General features: G+C 41.8%; 1 protein-coding gene across 2 annotated transcripts in view; it reads left to right on the top strand.

Annotated features, from left to right (window-relative positions):
• B3GALNT2 (beta-1,3-N-acetylgalactosaminyltransferase 2) overlaps window positions 1-20,282 on the top strand; it is a 34,341-nt gene that overhangs the window by 11,054 nt on the left and 3,005 nt on the right. For both annotated transcript variants that reach the window (XM_084514105.1, XM_084514104.1), the window contains exons 3-11: window positions 863-963; window positions 2,093-2,286; window positions 3,828-3,923; window positions 10,302-10,412; window positions 11,006-11,084; window positions 14,327-14,510; window positions 16,174-16,299; window positions 19,648-19,807; window positions 20,197-20,253. In XM_084514105.1, the coding sequence (XP_084370231.1) occupies window positions 863-963; window positions 2,093-2,286; window positions 3,828-3,923; window positions 10,302-10,412; window positions 11,006-11,084; window positions 14,327-14,510; window positions 16,174-16,299; window positions 19,648-19,807; window positions 20,197-20,253 (1,108 nt within the window). The remainder of the gene's footprint in view (window positions 1-862; window positions 964-2,092; window positions 2,287-3,827; window positions 3,924-10,301; window positions 10,413-11,005; window positions 11,085-14,326; window positions 14,511-16,173; window positions 16,300-19,647; window positions 19,808-20,196; window positions 20,254-20,282) is intronic.

The following is a 20,282-nucleotide window of genomic DNA, read 5'->3' as shown; positions in this document are numbered from 1 at the left end:
TTCAGCTTATTTCCTACCGAACCAGGTGCCCCAAATAGCTGCAGTGGGAGTGACCACCAGGAAACCTTCCTCATTGCTTGTGTAGACCTGGCAGTCTGCAGGCCAGTCAGTCTGTTCCTGCTGAGGAAGTTCTGCTGCGGCTCGTTCCCATAAATGTTGTCATCTCAATAGGCCTCACCTCTTGGTACCTGCCTTGCACTGAAAGGCATTCACTGCTCACAAATTCGGTGTCAATGTGCAGTTTGGAGTGAAGCATGGCTGCTTCAGTCATCTAAAAATGTGATCTTTCATAGCCTGTATGGAATTTGAGGAGGATATTTGGCTGCTAATTGAAAGACTAGGCTAAGGTAGATACTAAGGTGGAGGCATAAGGTGTGTCCTGACTGCAGCACGGGAGCTGTAAGGAGCAACCTGTTGTTCAACTACAACCCAAAGCTGAGACATTATAGCAGGTACTCTGGAGTCTCTGTCCCTCTCTTGGTACTATTGTGTCTTTTTACCTCATTTATTGCCTTTTGAATGCAGAATATATATTAACCAGATCTTAATTAAGTAACAAAGCGAGGCAGGAAAAGACAGGACTTTTTCTTCTTAGTGTATTGTCTGTCTTTAATCCCATTCCTGGTTGCTGATATTCCAGTTCCCTCATGTAAAAGGTGTGAAAGGCCCATGTGGGTTTGGAATTGAGCCCCCATACAGGAATGCGTGTGGTTGCTCTGCACAGAGACAGACCCTCACTGCTTACTTTAAGGAGTTCAAAATCTTAATCCTGTGAAAGACAGGCTGTTGTGATGAAATAAGTTTATTGCAGGTGGAGGGAGGAGGGAAGAGAACTGGTGTTAATAAAACCAAATTATTTTAGTGTCCTTGTGAAGTTTATAATAGGTGCGCATGGTTGTGCTGTGCCAGTGGAGGACAGAGAAGACCCCTATTCCTGCAAACTTCTGAACATCAGTAACCCAGGTACAGAAGTTAACTTCTAAAATTCCATGGTCTGAACTGCAACTAATCACTTTCTTGAGAGTAATTTGGGGTGCTTAGCTGAGAGAGCTAGGCCTGAAAATGAACTTCAATAACTTTCACCTGTAACTTGCTGTCCCGACAGCTGTGTAAGCTTCCTGAAAGTGCCCAGTGTGCGCGTGAAAAGGAGAGACCTTTGAGGGTCTGAAGGGGAGGCCATTGAATTCTAATGGATTTGCATTCTCCCTGTGTCAAGGAACGGTCTCCCATGCAGTGTATGTTTTTGCTGTTATCCCTGTGTAAAAAGAATCTGGGGAGAGCTGTAATGACCCAGTCCAGTAACATACATGAACAGAGTATCATGGCTGGGAAAGGGGTCTTGAGTGTCAGGCAAACTTTTGTGTTGGTGAAGTGAGTTTTAATCAAGTCTGACCGACAGATTTTCCAGATCTTGCTGTAGAAAGGGATCAATTAGGAAAAGTAAAATGGGGAAAAAACGAAATGCTGCCTTACGAAAATACCTGAACTAAAATTATAAATTTATTCCTGTCACTTCTTTTTTCCCAATTTATTTTTGCTCTTTAATTAAGAGTTAGCTAGGGACTATCTAGCCCTTAAGCCATGATTTACAGTAACATGAAACATCCGCTACTTTGTCTTTGAATGGCAACAGCCACTGCTTAGCCAACCTCCTGAGAATAAATGGTACCTCGGGGCTTACGGGAGGGGATAGTGCCAAAAAACAGGCCGCCAAATAAGGTGGAGGTGTATGCCATTTTGATACGTAGTTGTTTTAATATATTAATATGCAGATATTCATGCAATCAAATAGCATTTTTGTCTTTACTCTGTGGATTTATTGTGTTCCTAGTCTTTTCTCTGTGGATATGTAGGCATTGCCTTGCAACTGCTGGTAACCTGCAGACTGCTGCATTGCTTTGAGTTTCTCCTTACTGCAGTCTGCAGTCAGTTGTCTTTTCTTCTCCTCCAGTATTTGGTTGTCCTTGTGCACTTGCCAGCCATGCTAATTAATCAGCATGCTTTGTGTGTATTCAGTGTGATTTCTGTTTGTCCAGTTCGAGAACTATGAAATCTTCTCATATTATCTCTATATTTTCTTTTTTTCATACAGCTTTGAATCAGGAAATTGAAGCATTCAGTCTCCCTGAGGACGTACCTTCTGTGCTATCTGAGGACAGAATTGTCAGTGTGAACTTTCGTGTACTTTACCCCATTGTCATTACCAGTCTTGGGGTATTTTATGAGGCTGATGGGGTGGGATTCCAGAGGAACATCACCGTCAAGCTGTACCAGGCAGAACATGAGGTAGAGTATTGTAGTTATCTTTTGAGAGTGAACTAAGGCATGTTGTCTCTTCATTGTGGATTAAATTCTTACAGAAAGCAACATGCTGTGTTGATGATTTAGAAGAGAAGTACTTAACTGGCAAGCATATGAATTATGTTTTTCTTCTGCTGCATCATAAATTCTTATTTCACAGCTATATATGTCCCAGATGGGTAGAAAAAAAATAAATTGACAAAGTATTATGAATTAATTGAAATGCTTTTTGAAAGAACACTAATATCTAATTCAAAGATACAGTTTTGATTACATTTGAGATTCTGAAATATTGATAGGTATTAAGGAATAAAAAATAAACTATTAAATATATTTAAAAGGCATTCCCAGAAAGACACATTGCCTTTGAGGCAAAGAGATGCAGTATAGCTGTAATTTTCTTCTTGTCTGTCCTCTGGCAAGAAATTTTGACTTTTCTAGAAATTGTTGTTTTTTTACAGGTAGTAATCAAACTTCAGTGATAATTCCTCCCCCTCCCAATCTCAGTTATGGGTTTAATAGACTAGATTAGTGCTTGTGGAATGAAAACATGGTGGGAAAAAGATGATTGAGCACGATTAGGGAGCACTTCTTTAGTGTGCAGGTGATGGAGCTCTGGAATAGGTTGCCCAGGGAGGTTGTGGAGTCTCTCTCCTTGGAAAAATTCAAAAGCCACCTGGGCGTGGTCCTGGGCAGCCTGCTCTGGGTGGCCCTGCTTGAGCAGTGATCTCGGACCAGGTGGGCTCTAGAGGACCCTTCCCACCTCAGCCGTTCTGTGATCCTGTGGTGTTCATTGTATTTAGTATATTGTATTTATCTCCTATAATAACTCGATGGGCAAATGTCAAGACTTCTGACAATAATACAGAAAGAATTTTAAATTTAAGTAAATTATTAAGTACAGAAAATATACTGATGTATGGCTTTTATGATGAACATTTAAAGAGTGAGTTTTATATTGAAAAAGAAAGTATACTATAATCAGGTTTTTGTTTGCAAAATGGAAGAATAGTAAATGTTGACAACAATAAATTGATCTGCATTAGCTTATTGCTTACAGTGAAGGTGAAAAATAAGGATCTTAGGAAAGCTTGGACACTTTTCTACAGATTGGGAATCAGGCAGTGCAGTATCTTTATTTCACATGTTACCATCTAAGAGCTGTTTGGTGGCCTATTTAATATAGTCACAATTAAATTTTAGGGGTCAGCATCCTCTGTTGCATGTAATAGTAGTCAGCTATATAGACAGAAGATGAAAAAATCTGTTATCTAGGATGCTGAGTCTTCCAGATAACGTGCTGTGTTGGCTGGGTTGTAGCTGAACTGGTACTCATGCTACATCGTTGCTTGCTTCCGCCATCTCAGCCCAACACCTGAATTTTGTGCACTCTGTGAGACTGTCTTGAGAAGAAAATCGTGTAAGTTTTATACAATCAATACGTCTGTTTCCATTGTAACTGAGATGATCAAGATTTGTATAATCTCACAGTCCTTGTGATGTGTTTTTGTTGCTGTTATTCACAGGAAGCTCTCTTCAGTGCCCGCTTTAGCCCACCAAGCTGTGGAGTGCAAGTGAATAGGTTGTGGTACAAGCCAGTGGAGCAGTTCATTTTGCCAGAGGTATGTGCAGTATCAGAAGTGCTTGCAGTTCTTTTAAATCTGCCAGAGAGACTGACAGATGAAACTGGCCTTTGCTTGAGGCAGTGAAAAAAGGCAAAACAAAAACCTCTGGAGTGGTATTTTGGGGGGATATGCTGAAGTCCAGAATTTCTTTCATCATCTCATCATCACCATTAGTTTAAAAAAAAAAAAAAAGTGAAAATACAACATGATTAAAAAACAAACAAAAAAAACTTGGCAATTAGTAGCAATTTCAGTATTGTGGAAACTTTTTTTCTTGTTTCTGAGTGAAAATTGTACCTGCTTAGATTGTGTGGGAAAGTTTACCAGAGAATGGGACGCTTCTTTCTGCCTCCTGCTTTTTCTGACATTGGTACAAGAGATAATTGAGGGTAGGCTGGCACAGATTTCTACAGAACAGGTGGAAAAGAGGATTCTGGTTCTGGTGCCTGGGACACAACAGCAACGTATTGTGTGCTATGATTGCAATGACAGTATGAGTTGGATAGTCATAGCTGAGATGCACATAGTTGAGATACTTAGGACTGCTGAAGTTTTGGCTCTTCCATGTCTGACAGCAGCAGTGGGGATATTGTTTGTTCATTGAGCCATGCAAGAAAGCTTCAAGGAGGTCTTTGGTAGGATCTACGTATAAAATAGCAGATGGAGTATGTGTCACAGAGACTGACATTTGGGGTTTCAAAACTTGTCAACAGCTGCTCAGAACTTTGGGGAAATACTTCTTTCTGGGCAGCTTTAGCATGTTCAATTGTCCTGAGAAACCTGCCTAGAAACCCTTAGCTAAGCTATCAAGGCAGACTATAAAATTTTGCTTTTTTTGGTTGGTTGACCCTTTTTGCGTTTTGGAGGTACAATCCTAGGGTTGGGTTTTGATATAGAGCTACAATTGTGGCTGCTTAGGAAGGAAAATTATTAAACAGGACGAAACAGAATATAAGTAGGAAAAAAATCCTGATGTTGTTACAGTGAAGGTTTAAAGAATACCAGTTGACTCAGAATGAGAATTCCAGTTCAGTAGATGCTCTCAGGTACAAGTTTTTCCTGATGGACTCCCAATACCTCTTTAAATATGTCAGCTTCCATTTTAGGCTGTTTCTCTTCATTTAAATATTATTCAAATTACTGGGCATTTGCTGCTATTTCTGTAAGTTGTCTTTGTCCTGTGTTGTTTTACTGTTGAAGATACTAAATGTTGTATGAAAGAATGGAGTGAGAGAGACTGAAGGGAAGGGGAAGATATTTGGGGCCAGTTTAGTCTCCAATGTATTCCCCTGGCTCTATGCAAATGACTGTATTTGGAAACCAGTTCTTCTTAAGGCAACTCTGCAGCTGATTAATTGGTTTGTCATCTTAAAAAATTTTTTAACTTTTTGCTTTTCTTAGTAACTTGCTAATATAACATGTAAGTCTCTTCCTGTGAGACTTTGTTCCGAGTTACTAAAATTCTAGGCAGTTGTAATTTAGCTATAACGGATGGCATTTTTCATGAAAGGCAGATGGGAAGTATTTCATTTAGAAAAGGGATATTAGTATTCATATATTTCTTTGTGTGGGCAACCTTAATCTGATATATGTCATCCGCTGAATGCTTACAGGATAACATGATGTTTCTAATGTAGATTAATAGGGTTTATGCACAGCATGTAGTCTTCTCTGATACTTAAGATGCTGAAGCATACAAGATGATTCAGAAGAGATAGAACGCCCACACGTTCCTGCCTACTTGTTTGAGAGCAGTAAATTTAGCGAACAGTTTAATTGTCAAAAGATGGTTTCTGAGACAATATCTATTCTCTGCCCTTGCACCTTCACGAAGTAATGGCTTGTACAGACTGCTGAAGTACTTCATTCATCTTCTGGCTGACGTGCTTCTCTTTCTCCTCATCGGGGGGAAAGAGAGGGAAACGCAGCATTAGAATAAGCATCTGGCAGGCCAGATTGCCAAGACAGAATTGATCACTCAGCTTTGCAAGGACTGAAAGCACAGAAGAGCAGAACTACCGGCAGATAACTAAACCTCGTACGTGGGGCTCTTGCAGCCAAGTCTTAGTGATGCACTTTTGCTGACAAAAAGCCACAGGCCACTTGTGTGAAAATGGGACTCTGCCATATGTGTTCAGTGCTACTGATGGGGAGTAGTTGGAGAAACAAAAAGGACAGCACTGTTTAACATTAGGAAGGGAGTTTGGCAGGGCTGCATTTTGTCAGTACACCTGTTCGGTATTCACCATAATTGCTGCCATGTTCTGGCAGCAACAGGGTTGGAATTTAAATGGGGAAAAACAGATGATGTAGTCTCAGGTGTGCCACTAGTGCTTTGCTTTCAGCATTTTTAGGCCTCGGCTTCCATTAAACAGCTTAGAGTAAGAATAGCTGAAGGCTAAAGTAATTAGAAAATTTGCTTACAAGTCTCTCAACCTGGAAAGTAAAGATAGTTTGCAGCTTTACAGCACTTTGCATTCAGGGTTCACTGGTAATAACTGTTTAAGACTCTTGGTACATGTTTGAAGTCAGTGTCAGTAATACTCAGGGGTAAGAACTTTAATGTTTCTGATTGCTGAAAAGCAAAGGGACTTACAGCCTTACTTAAAACAACTTAACAAAGGCTGTGTCTATAGAAACACAGAAGTGGGATTAAAGCCCAGTCTCTACTGCAAGAAAAAAAAGAAGTTAGAATGGTAGATGAAAGCCACTACAGATGAAGAAATTGTATGTATGGTTTTCAGTGTGCAGGGTGTTTAGGGGTCCTGACACTAAAAAAAGTCTCAGTGGTGGTCCACTTGCAATAGCAATGCTGTTCATGACAAATGACATCTTCCTGAACCCACGCTCTGGCAAATTGCTAGCTTGTCATCTTACCTGACCGCTGTGCAGCTTTCTATTTTGTTAATCACAGCACTTTGATACTGTGATTGTAGCCAATTGTTGGTGTTCCTGGAACAAGTGCCAGAACTACATTTTACTGTACCTTGAAGTCGTACCTTAGATTTTATTCTAAATCTGGTGTTTTATCCCCTCATAGAGATATTTTTGAAGAAATACATATAAGCCTGTCTTTCTGTTTGTGGCTTTGTTCTTGAAAATGCAGCTTATTCCATTACATAATTTAAAGTTAACAACTGCTTCCTAGCCTGCTTCGGTACAGTTCAATACTTCTCGGACTTAGGGCTTGATATTGCAAAAAATTTTAAATCCATAATTTACAGCTGTTGCTTACAGAAACACAAATACACAGCAGGCATTTGGTGAGGTCCTTTTCATCATTTGTTAACGTACAGTACACACAGACCTCTTATTTCTCATTTGGAAAATAAAACTTCAGGAATTCTGACACAGATCTAAGAAATCTACAGAGTCCTGGAGATCTGGGGGTGTTCAGCCTGAAGAACAGAAGGCTCCGGGGAGACCTCGTGGCAGCTTTTCAGGACTTAAAGGGGGCTTATAAAAAAGAGGAAGAGCTTGGGCAGATAGCGATAGGACAAGGCAGGATGATTTTAAACTGAAAGAGAGGAGATTTAGATTAGATGTTAGGTGGAATTTCTACACTCAGGGTGGTGAGGCCCTGGCACATGCTGCCCAGAGAAGCTGTGGATGCCCCATCCCTGGAGGCATTCAAGACCAGGTTGGATGAGGCCTTGGGCAACCTGACCTGGTGGGAGGTGTCCCTGCCAAGGGCAAAGGGGTTGGAGGTGGGTGAACTTTAAAGTCCTTCCAACCTGAGCCATTCTGTCATTCTGTGATGTAATTAAAGAAGTAAGGGGAAGATACTGAACATGCAAATCAGGCTTGAATAAACACTGACTAGCTCCATTATTATAAAGCTGGCATTATAAATAATAGATGAGAACCTTCTGAAATGTGCAGCTCTAATTAAATACCGAGACTGCTGCAGATGTGTTAAGACCTGCTTCTGGAGAAAAGCAAAGAATTGAGCTGTACTGTAAGCTGGACATCATAGTTAGATATCTAGCCCTAGATATCGCCGAAAGAGAAAATTGGCCAGTATTGTATCTTTATACTGACTCATGGATAGTGGCAAATGCTCTGTGGGGGTGGCTGCAGCAATGGAAAGAGAGCAACTGGCAGCGCAGAGGTAAGCCTATCTGGGCTGCTACCCTGTGGCAAGATATTGCTGCCCGGGTAGAAAACCTGGATGTTAAAGTACGTCATGTAGATGCCCACATGCCCAAGAGTCGCACTACTGAAGAACATCAGAACAACAAAGAAGTGGATCGAGCTTCGAAAATTGAAGTGGCTCAGGTGGACCTAGACTGGGAACGTAAGGGTGAGCTGTTTGTAGCTCGATGGGCCCATGAAACATCAGGACATCTGGGGAGAGATGCCACTTACAGATGGGCTCGTGATCGAGGGGTGGGCTCTCGTTGAGAAGACGTCGGTCCTCCTCTCGAACACCGGCTGCGTGCGTTGAGGCCTTGCTTCAAGGACGTGGTCAATCATCGCTCATTTGTGGGAAGTAGAGAGTAATTTCTTTCCTCTGCACTTCCATATAGCTTTCATTTATTTTGTTTGTTTGTTTTCCTCCCTTTTTCCCCTTTCCCTTTTATTTCCCCTTAGTTAAATTGTTTAGTTCATGGTAGTCTTTATTTAATTATTATAATTATTTCCCTTTAATTAAATTATCCTTATCTCAACCCGTGAGTTGTTCTTTGCTTTACTTCTCCCCCTCCTTATCTAAAGGAGGGGGAGTGAGAGAGCGGTTGTGGGGTTTAGCTGCCCAGCACGGTAAAACCACCACAGTCCTTTTTTTTTTCAGTTAGTAACTGAAGAGCTTCTGGAGAAGTTTTCTGAAGTACAAGGAAGCTGAAATGGGAAAAAGTTGAGAGGCTAGTACAAGTAAACAGACTTCCAACAGCATCAGGGAGATGTAACTACAAATACTCGAAACAAGAATTTGTGCTCTAACTACAAGAAGGACATGGAGGCCCTGGAGCATATCCAGAGAAGGGCTACGGAGCTGGTGAGGGGCCTGGAGCACAAGGCCTGTGAGGAGCGGCTGAGGGAACTGGGGTTGTTTAGTCTGGTGAAGGGGAGGCTGAGGGGGGACCTCATTGCTCTCTGCAACTGCCTGAAAGGAAGCTGTGGGGAGCTGGGGGCCGGCCTCTTCTCACAGGTAACTAGTGACAGGACTAGAGGGAATGGCCTCAAGTTGCACGAGGGGAGGTTCAGGTTGGAAGTGAGGAGACATTTCTGTCAGAAGGAGCAGTCAGGCACTGGGACGGGTTGCACAGGAAGGTGGTGGCGTCACGAACCCTCTGGGGGGGTTAAGGAAAGGCTGGACGTGGTGCTTAGGGATGTGGTTTAGTGGGTGACATTGGTGGTAGGGCGATGGTTGGACCAGATGACCTTGGAGGTTGTTTCCAACCCTCATGATTCTGTGATAAGTCATTTCTCTGTTCTGAGGTCCACACCATCTAACAGTGTTTTTCCTGTGAAACTGGGAGAAACAAAAGTGAATGCACTCATTTAGCAGCCAGGAGTGTAATAGCCCCACAACTGCTCCATACACCCTTGATAAGGGTGAAATTGCTTTAAAAAAAATAGAAAAATATAATACTACCACCACTGTTCTTAGCTGTTCAACATACCATTTGTCCTTTTGCATGTTCTCAGGGGTTTTCAGGAAAATCTTACATAAAACAGGTAATAGTTGGACTGTTAGGGGGATTAGCTTCAAGTTGAAATGAAATGCTTTTAAATGCAAGAAAAAATACATTTGAAAATGCAGTAATATAACTCAAATTGAGAGTTAAAAATGGAAAGTTTTAGATTCACTTGTTTTTCTCCTTTCCCTACCTGCCAAGATGTGAGGCCAGAGTTCTGTGACTCTCCTACAGTAGCTTGTGGCAGCTTTGTCAGGATAAAGGTGACAATGTTTTCCTTTGAGTTTTGCTGATGTCAGGACCGTGTCTATGATCTCTGGTTTTGACAGATAACTAAAAAGCAGCACTTATTTCCAAATCTATTTTAACATATTCTTTTTGTAATGTAGTATTCTGTATTTGATTTAAAAAAAAAAAAAAAAAAAAAGTCAGTTCACATTTGAATGCCATCTTAATGATGTTAAAAAGCCAAAGGCTTTTACAGTAGATTCCTGTTAAAAGTTTAATGTTCTTAATGCAGATTCATGATTAGTCCTAAAAGCACGACAGTGTTACTGAGTTTCACAGATGTATTTCTTTCATCTGACTTTTTTTGAACTGTAAGTAAAACATTCATGTTGCTTGTTGAAGCTATCCATTTTGTGAAGTTGATTATTTTAAAAAACAACAACTGTTTGATTTTCATCCTTTAAAGTCTTTTAAATACCTGTGTAACAATATTATGCTCTCTTAACAGAGTTTTGAAGGCACCATTGTGTGGGAAAGCCAGGATCTTCAGGGTCTTGTTTCAAGAAACCTTCACAAAGTGACGGTGAATGATGGAGGGGGTGTTTTCAGGATCATTACGGTGAGTCAGCTCACCTTCCCTTCCACCATGTTTCCATTTTTCCCAGAAGTCTCACATATTTCGCATTTTGCTTTCCTGTGTTTCTCCATGAAACATGAATTCAGTTGGGCTTCTCCTCTGGTCTCAGAGCACAGTTTTACTCTGCCTGGGAAAAGGACTGTGTGTTGTTGTTTTTTTCTGTGAAAAGTTTGGATACTTAAATATGCTGTGCTGTTGTAGGTTAGCCAGAAAAACTTTAAATTTTGCTCTCAGCTCCAAAACTACTTTTTCTTAAAGTTCTATTAGGTGATGAAATTAGTGTAATTGAGGTATGCAGTGCTGCTGTGGTTTTGTATTCATGGTGCCAGTAGTTTTAAGTGAAACTTTCAAAAATGCCCCAAAACATTACAGTTAAAAATCTTAGTCTTTCATTATTCAGGTTGGAATTTATACAGGGAAAAACAGATGATGTAGTCTCAGGTGTTAACCAGAATTGCTTTCAACTTACTTTATTCTCAGTTTCCAGAAAACTTCACACCTTAAAGTCAGAGGAAAATGGGTCAGTAATGAGAGATTAACTAAATTATTTCTTTCCATTAATCTGTCTTTAACAGGCAGGGGAAGGGTCATTGCCACATGAACTCACAGAAGGTGTGGAGGGTATAGCAGGTGGTTTTATCTACACTATTCAAGGTAAGTCTGCAAAACAGTATCACATTTGACATTATGATAAAAAAAAAAAAAAAAAGGAACTTTAAAATACTTTTTTTTGAGGGTAAAATTGATGCTCTCTATGAACCTGATCAACTTCAGGTTCATTTCTGCTAAAAATAATCTATTTTTTTAAATGCCCATTGTCAGTGTCGTGATATGGTTTCTCTGCTTGCCCTTTGTTAGCCACTCCAATTGACTTTTATCCCATAATATCCCAGATATAATTGAGCAGTCAGTCCTGTCATTGTTGTCGACGGAAGGAAGACACAGACACTCAATATGAGTGAACAATGAACTTCAACTTTAATGGATAGCTCAGTCGCCTTTTATCTAGTTCAAATATAATCAACTCATACATATTGCAAAAACTAAGCTCAGGATTGGCTAACATTTCCCGCTCTTTTCAGGTAGTTCCTCCTTCTTTTAGCCACTGTCCCGCCTTAGGGACTTTCCCAATCGCTCAAGGGCATCGTGTCCTTGAGCCTGATTGGCTCTCAGCCAGCTGCGTATGTGCCAGACTCATGTGAGTTGAGTACGGTACTTCACTAGCCCATTGCCTCTTAACTGCCCAACATCCACGTGTCTCATTTCACTTAACCATTCCTCCACAATTCCCCACGTTTTTATTTTGCGCTACAAATACCTTCTCTGTGAGTTGCTCTAGTTTCTTAGTTAGGCAGTTAAAGATTATACGTGCAGCAACTATAATCAATATAAGTAGAAAGCAAAGTCCCTCTTTAACTAACAAAACCCATCCACCCATGTTCCCAAAAACAGATTTAAGCCAACCTTCAAAACAACTATCTTGTACTACAATTTTTTGCATATGATCCCTTAACCATTTCAACTGGTCGTGAATTGACTAACCATGGTCGGAAAGATAAAAGCAACACATTCCTTCTACATCTTCACACCCATGTCCCTGAGCCAGCAGTAAGAAATCAATAGCGGCCCTATTTTGCAATACAGCATGTCTTAGACTCTCCATATATTGTGACATTTCAGAAAGAACTTGTGTTGTTACATTCTATTGTTTAACAGCCCAACAAGCAAGCTTATTAATGTTAGTCAAAGCGTGTGCAGTTCCCACACCAGGCACCAAAGAAGCAAAGAATCTTTCTGCTGGACCCCACAATTCTACATCATCATTACAGTCAGAACCCAGAGTTTTTAGTTCTCGTTTAATTCTTCTGCTCCTTGTCGAGTTCTGCCACGAGTGTAAATCTGGAGCGAAAAGTGTGAGTCGCCCTAGGTAACACGGTCCTCCAAAAGCATTGGCTGGTACTCCTTGCCATGCACGGTCTCCACAGATCAAAACCATGCCAGAGAGAAGCAGCACAGCCGCCGCTGCTTCCATGGTTACGTCAGACAGGCTGCAGGGTCCTGATGTCCGTCCCTCTGCTCTGTGCCGACTCGCCACACGGTGAGCTCCAAGCGCAGCGCTGCTCGTGGCGGTGACTGAGGGGGGTGGGGAGGCTCCCACTGCCCCGTAGCCCCAAGGCAGCGTTATCATTCTCTCTGAAGGCGGCAGTGGGCAATGCCCAGCTCCAGCACTTCCCGGCAATCCCAGTCGCTCTGTAGCGGCAGCAGCGACTCTCTGCTCAGCCTGATGTGTAGCTAAAGCGCTAGTGACCGTTCTCCAAGGCTTCAATAAATTTTTTAGCAGACTTAATATCATTAATAACATCATCAAACAATTTATCTCCAAATTTACGCCACTCTGTTCAAAAAACTGTATCAGGATTTGTAAAACAACCCTGCGCTACTGCATATGCTAATAACCCTGGCAAATCTTTTTCTACAATCTATATCTAAAATACTCCGCTTTTCTAAAAAGCATCTGAGCAAATTATACGCCTCTTGTCTTTCATACCTTTATATATACAGTTGCAGCCTTTCCAAAGACCTCGGCGGCGCTTTTCCGGCGGGACCCTTTATAGGCTCATCCCGGGTGCGGGGACTCCCTCCCACCTTCTGAGCTGTGGGTGCGGGGACTCCTGTCCCTTTCACCTTTCAGACCTCGGCGACGCGTGACCGGCGGGATCCTCTCCCGGGTGCGGGGACTCCACGTCACTTTCACCTTCCCGACGCGGGTGCGGGGATTCTTGTCCCTTCCACCTCCTGGGCTGCGTTGCAGGACCAGTTCCTCCCTTATTCCGTTGAACACGTGGCCCAGGATCACTGCCAGCAGTGTCCAAATCCCGTTCAGACCGGTCCCTGTTCGGGCGCCAATTTGTTGTCGACGGAAGGAAGACACAGACGCTCAATATGAGTGAACAGTAAACTTCAACTTTAATGGATAGCTCAGTCGCCTTTTATCTAGTTCGAATATAATCAACTCATACATATTGCAAAAACTAAGCTCAGGATTGGCTAACATTTCCCGCTCTTTTCAGGTAGTTCCTCCTTCTTTTAGCCACCGTCCCGCCTTAGGGACTTTCCCCATCGCTCAAGGGCATCGTGTCCTTGAGCCTGATTGGCTCTCAGCCAGCTGCGTACGTGCCAGACTCATGTGAGTTGAGTACGGTACTTCACTAGCCCATTGCCTCTTAACTGCCCAACATCAACATGTCCTATTTCACTTAACCATTCCTCCACATGTCATCTTGCCATTTGTGTAGAACTGAGGGGTGCTAAGGCCCATCCATCCTGTCTGTGAAAAATTCTTCAGTACCATAAACCATCTTCTTACCAAGAAGTTTGATATTCTTGCAAGATCTTTTTAGCTTTTACCCATAGTCAGTTATGTGATGAAGTTCAGCAGAGGCCGCCTATACCAAGGCAATGCCAGTGTGGTTATATTTAGAACAAGATATTTTTGTTTGTTTTGGGTTTTATATAACAATAGCTTTTCTAATCTGCTGGTAAGAGTGGACAGCTCTTTATACTAAACAATTTTATAAAGTTGTTTTGTTACTGAAAAGGAGTACTTTTTTTTTTTTAAAGACTACATATATATATATATATTTAATATATATAAATATATATATATATATAAAGACTATATAATCTACATCAGACCTTATGCAAACTTATTTTTTGTTTTTTTTTCTGCAACTTTTGACCTCATAAATTTGTGAATTAATTGTAGGATTTTCATAATTTCATCGAACACCTTTTCAGATTTGTTTTTTCAGTATATTGTGTATGATCCAAGAGAAATGTGTAAACTATTATGTAGATACACATCTTTGTTTAATGATGGGTGCTGTTTCTTTCAGAAGGTGATGCTCTTTTAAAAAGCCTCCATACTCGCCCAGAAAGGTTTACAAGTCACTTAAAAAGTCTTGCGAGAGAAGATACTTTACTGAAGGAAGAAAGCAGTACCTACGATGATATTGTTTTTGTAGATGTTATTGACACTTACAGAAATGTTCCAGCCAAACTGCTGAACTTCTACCGGTGGTAAGTTGGAAAGACAGCATTTTCTCTTACGATTGTTGTCATTTGTAATGCAAGATAATCCGGCATGTTACATTATCCAACAGCTTCTGCAAAATGCATACGTCATGTGATTTCTTTCATTAAGTTGTGTTCCTCACAATTTTGGGGCACATAGTGTATCTAATTAATAAAATAATGAGATCTGTATTTCTTGGATGGTCATCCTTGGTGCCTCAATTAAGTCTGACCTGGCAAAACAGACTTCTGCTCTCAGATTCCAGGTGTCAAAATTGTCACGTGTCCTTGAATTTCTTTTAATTTGTTTCTAACTGAAAACTAGCAGCTTTAGTCTTCTAAAAGATGGCTTTTGGCCAGCTTGTAAACTTAGTGTTTGGGTTTGTGGCCATTGCCTGTTGTTGCGTCAATGGACACCACTGAAAGTAGCCAGGCTCAGTTGATTTTTACACCCTATCTTCAGGTATTTGTAGGTGTTGATGTGATCCCCCCCGAGCCTCCTCTTCTCCAGGCTGAAGAGTCCCAGCTCTGTCTTTCCTTGTAGGAGAGGTGCTCCAGCCCCAAATCATCCTAGTGGCCATTTACCAGACTCTCTCCATCCAGTATATCTGTGTCTCTCTTGTACTGAGGAGCCCAGAACTGGAGGCAGTCCTTCAGCTGTGGCCTCAGCAGTGCTGGATAGAGGGAGCTTTTGTGTAAAGGTGGGAAGGAAGGTGAGAGAAAGAATTTCCATACTGCGTTGTGTTATCTGCAGAGAATCTAGTAAATTATCACCTCTAATTTGCAGGTATTCTCATTATTCTGAGACAATCGCTTCGATTAATTGGTACAGAGTAAGAAATATAGCTGACAGTTTTAGTTGCTTGCAATATTACACATTTACTTAACAAATTTCATGGGTAAGAACGTAATTGAAAACTGAAACATGCTTTCAATTCTAAAAAGGCAGTTTAAATGTCAAGACTTAAACCTTAGTGATCATTTCTTACAGGTTAGCAAAATCTTCAGGATTTGGTAATAAAAAGCTTAAGGAAAATAAATGCCTTTCTGGCTAAGAGAAATTGCCCTTTAAAACAATGTTTGATTAAACCAAGGAATAATAATAATTCCTAGAATCTTGAGCTTCTTTGATTATTTTACAAGTGACAGATATTAAAGTATTTCAGACAGATAAATTTTTCTTTTGTCCATATTAGAAGTGTGCTTCCCTGAGGAAGCCTACTACCAAGTTTTTTTCCACAGATGTTCCATATAAGCCCCTACAGCTGTACTACCCTTGAACTGTCTGTTCCTGAGGAATAGACTACCAACATGTAGCCATTGGCTTTTAACAGCTGTGCTGCCATCATCACCAGGCATTCACATCCTTCTGAGGTCAATACTGTTTAAGAGAGATTCATTAGTAAATCTGCTATCTGTCCTGGAGAACAAAACTGCAAGTTTCTTCAGCTTTTACACAAATCCATGCTATAAGATTGTCATAGGATGGAGCTGTAGCTATGCCTTAGTCAATAGGGAAACCATTTAAAAGTTGAGGGAGGCAATATCTTTCCTTACCTCTTCCTTCCCGCTCTGCTTCCCTAAAAACCCTTGTGGAGTGTTTTGTCACAAAATTGTAGTCCGTGGGCGATACAGCTCAGCATCTTATCACTTTTCTTTTTGGCTACAGGACAGTTGAAACAACAAGTTTTGATTTGTTGCTGAAGACGGATGATGACTGTTACATAGATTTGGAGGCTGTTTTTAACAGGATAATGCAGAAGAAACTGGACAGGCCAAACATTTGGTGGGGAAAGTAAGTTTTGTTGTTGTTGTTGTTTATTTTTAAGAGAAACTGTTTTTAGTGAATGGTTTACTGCTTTAAGGCTTTCTTATGTGGGTTCCCATCTTTTGCACTTGGAAGTTAGTTATGAAAAGAGGACTTTGATACATGTAGCACTTTGAATCTTAGAATGCAAAAATCAGTAGTTTACATTGATGTTCCGGAAGGTGCCTCTACAAGGCTCTTCTAGGGTGAACTTGCTGAGTACCTTACCTAGTTTTAAAATATGTTGTATGTGTATGTCTTTGCCATGGTACTTAAGTAAATAAAAGTATTACAGCAGTACGAGAAAGTTAAAATGTGAGCAAGTGCTAAAACTGTCAACATTACTTTCTCTGAAGCCTCTGTGATGTGGCTGGATGCCTGGGGAAATGGGGTAAACGGGAGAAACAAAACTGACTATAGTCTGCACAGTATTTTCAAGTCTGAATGTCAGGCATGGCCATCTTTCTGCTGTCTGAACTGGTGGGTCTGATTAATGATGAAACTTGTAAGTTCCAGCTGTTCCAGCTGCTGTAGGGAAGTCTCTTCTGGAGCATGGTTTTGGCTGTAAGACCCGAGGTTCTGATACCAAAGAGATTGTCCTTCTCCTCGGTGTCCCACCTGTGTATCCCTTTGCATTGCTGCCTACCATGGGCCTGCTTCTTGGCCAGAGGTTTCTGGATGGTTGTTCAGCTTTCTGGGTACCAGCTGAGTGTAGAGGAGCCTTCTGAGTGGCTTTAGGGAATCCCCCAAGCCCTCCTACCTTTCAGCTGAGCGACATCTTGTATCTTCGGATTTGAACAATGGTCAAAGTGAAAATTAAACGTTGTTAGGCTTCTCATAGAACTGTTTCTGGTGTGTGGAGCCCTTGACTTCCTGAGCAGATGATAAAGCAGTTAATGTATCTGGCTCTTGAGGTGGATTTATTGGTGGTCTCCCTTCCTTCTGCTCCTCTGAGAAATCAAACTTTGCACTCTTCACCTAGTCCTCATTATTAAGCTCTCTCTAGTTTAGATAAGTGTCTCATTTGTTGCCCACTGTTTCTTTAATCTGTTAATACTTTGTAAATCCTATCATTCTTAGAGTGATCTGAGTTCTTGTGAATTCTGAAATTGCCAGCTTACTCTGGCACTTTGTAGAGACAATGAGATCCCAATGAAACTGGGAGCTGGGTCACTTGCAAGTACTGCATGGAGCAGTACTTGTGTGCTGTCAGTTCATGGTCCGTTTTTGCCTGACACTTCCTATTGCGCGGTGGTTTTATTCACTATTTTTAAATAACCATTTAAAAAGCTTTTTTAGCTGATTTAGAGTGTTTCAGGACTGCATGGTTAGAAAACAAATACTCTGGGGATCCTACTCCAGAACTGCATCTCATCTTAGAAGATGCTTTTCTTAGTTACTGCTCTTCTGTTCTTTTAAAGCTGCAGTCACAAGACTAATCTAGGTAATTCAGGTAATTCTGCCTGTCATGCCTGCAAATGACCAGATTTTATGATACGGGTAGAAAATACCAAGCTGTTTCTGAAGGGACTGAGTCCGATGTGAATGCTGTAAATTACAAGGTGATTCACTGAAGTCAGCTCATCCACCATGTTGTAAAAAGCAATGCAAGTTCAGAATGGTACTTTTTTATTGACCTTAGTTCAGCACAAATACTCCAGATACCTGAAGATTTCCACAAAGATCTGTTTCATTTGTAATATGGTCCTCTTTTCCCTGTGGTGTAAGATACACTGTTGAGTGTAACATGTTTCATACTCTAGTACCAGAGTTGTAGGCTTGCCTTCAAATAGCCATTATGTGAATTTAGGAGGGTTTACAATGCTTTCTTCTGCAGACTGAAAAAAGAAATTTGCTGAGTCTTGCTGTAGAAAGTGTGTTAAAGTATCAAGTCATTTTATTAGGTCACTTAAAAGGAAGAGACGAGTCATGCTGGGAGGGGAAGAGTTGGACAAAATCTTTTCTGTACAGGTAATGTATTCAGCATAAATTCTCTACTGGTTGCGGTCTTCTGGTAAGACAAGCGTGAGGTACAGTGAACAAAGCTGGAATCACTCAGGAAGAATGAAGTGATTGGCAAGGCAGGTTCCCTTCGGCTTGTAGGGGGCTGCACCTCTCCTGCCGTGACTCGCCAGAGCGGAGGATGCAGAGTCTGAAGTAGATCTGGGCATCAGCTGTGGCTTACCTGCTGGGGGTTTGAACGTGTCAGCTTCAGCTGTGCTGTGCAGTCTGACAGCAGGTCTGACACTCCACCCTAACTCCTCGCTGTTGGGGCTGGTTCTGAGGCGACAGTACTTCACAGCTTACTAAAGGTTTTAGCTGCTTATGCTCACGACTAAATTCAGCAGTGCTTGAACCCGTTTGCAAAAAGCAGGGAGAACCTGCTGCATCGACACAGTTACAGCAGTTAGATTGTAAGGTAAGAGGAACGTGATGCCAGCCTGTTCCTGGACAGCACAAGCAGACACCACAACCTGCCAGGGGCAGCAGGGCTGCGTGCTGACAGCGTGCCAGACTTCTGCCACTCGGTCTGGGGATGGGACTGTGCAGGCCACGCTTCTGGCTTTCTGCAGGCATTTCATAGTAAATAAAACGTTCCCTGGGGAAGGAAGCTGCCAGGACGGTGTTTGTAGTTCAGTGATGGCAGCCTTTGTTGAACATCTGTTCAGTTGAGTTTCATTTGGAAAATAGCTTGAGAAGGTGGCGGCTCCCTGAAAGCTTCAACAGCAAATCAGCATTGAGAACATAAAGCTGGGCCTAGCATCCCTTTCCAAAAGATAAGATGGTCTCATCGGCTCTAGTCATGACTAAGTTTTCTAGGTAGAAATTTGGTCTAGCATGGCTATTTTTGGTAGTGGATCAAAATCCAGTGCTTTGTCTTGCTTCCTGTGTTTAAAGCAGCCCTCAGTTTTCTCAGGAAGATGGGCTGTGTCACACTGCTGTATCCGCGTGCCTGCTGGGGGCACTGCCTTTGTCTGGTGCTATAACCAAAGGGGTTTGGGCACAGATGTGGCTGTCAGAGAACCAACACAGTGATGTTCACACTTGCCTGGACCGAAACACAGTAGTGGTGCAGATGTGTTAAAGACCTGACTGTCGGTGTTGTGTTTGTTTCTGTTCTGAGAACCTCCTCAAGATCAAAACCAGACAATAATTGCACTTTCAGGTGTTGTGTTGGATTAGGTATGTGCTCGAGAGAAATGAGGCTATCTGAACTCCTTCTACTTCTTCCCCTTAGTACTGCTTGCTATTACTGATACTTCAGTGGGCAGCTGTGTTTATAGGTTTCTCGGAGGGCGTTGTACAAACATCTCACAGGTCTAACGTGCTCTTCAGTTTCAGACTGAACTGGGCAGTTGATCGAACTGGGAAGTGGCAAGAGCTGGAGTACCCAAGTCCTGCGTATCCAGCCTTTGCTTGTGGGTCTGGCTATGTCATCGCCAAAGACATCGTTCAGTGGCTGGCAAGCAACTCTGAAAGACTAAAGACTTACCAGGTATTACAGCTTTGATTCGGTTCTTCTATCTTAAACTGCTTTGGGGAGCAGCACATGCACTGGATGAGTGGGAAAGAACACTGCCCAAGTGTGAGTGTTGGGGGCTCCTGGCTGATGCTTCAGCTTATTGCAGTGCTTTTGCTCACTGTGCTTAGTGTCCCTTCCAGCTCAAATCACAGCTGTTTTGGACTGAGAATCTGGTGTGGTAATCTTGTTTTAGTACTGTCTGCCCCGTGAAAACAATTTTACCACAGAAAAGGTGGGGAGAATTAATTGGACACCTGTAAGCTCCTCAGGCATAGCTTTTTGTAGGTGCCCTTTTTACTGCAGGCACATGCTTCATGCTCTCCTGGTGCTAATACCTATTTTTTTCCCACATATTGTCTCAGGGTGAAGATGTGAGCATGGGCATCTGGATGGCAGCTATAGGACCCAAGCGATACCAAGTAAGTCTGCAGAAATTTTCAAATCTTAT

The sequence above is a fragment of the Aythya ferina genome, assembly GCF_964211825.1.
Source record: "Aythya ferina genome assembly, chromosome: 3".
In the NCBI taxonomy this organism is placed as follows: Eukaryota; Metazoa; Chordata; class Aves; order Anseriformes; family Anatidae; genus Aythya; species Aythya ferina.
Note: the sequence above shows the minus strand (reverse complement) of the source record. Positions and strands in the feature narration are given on the sequence as shown.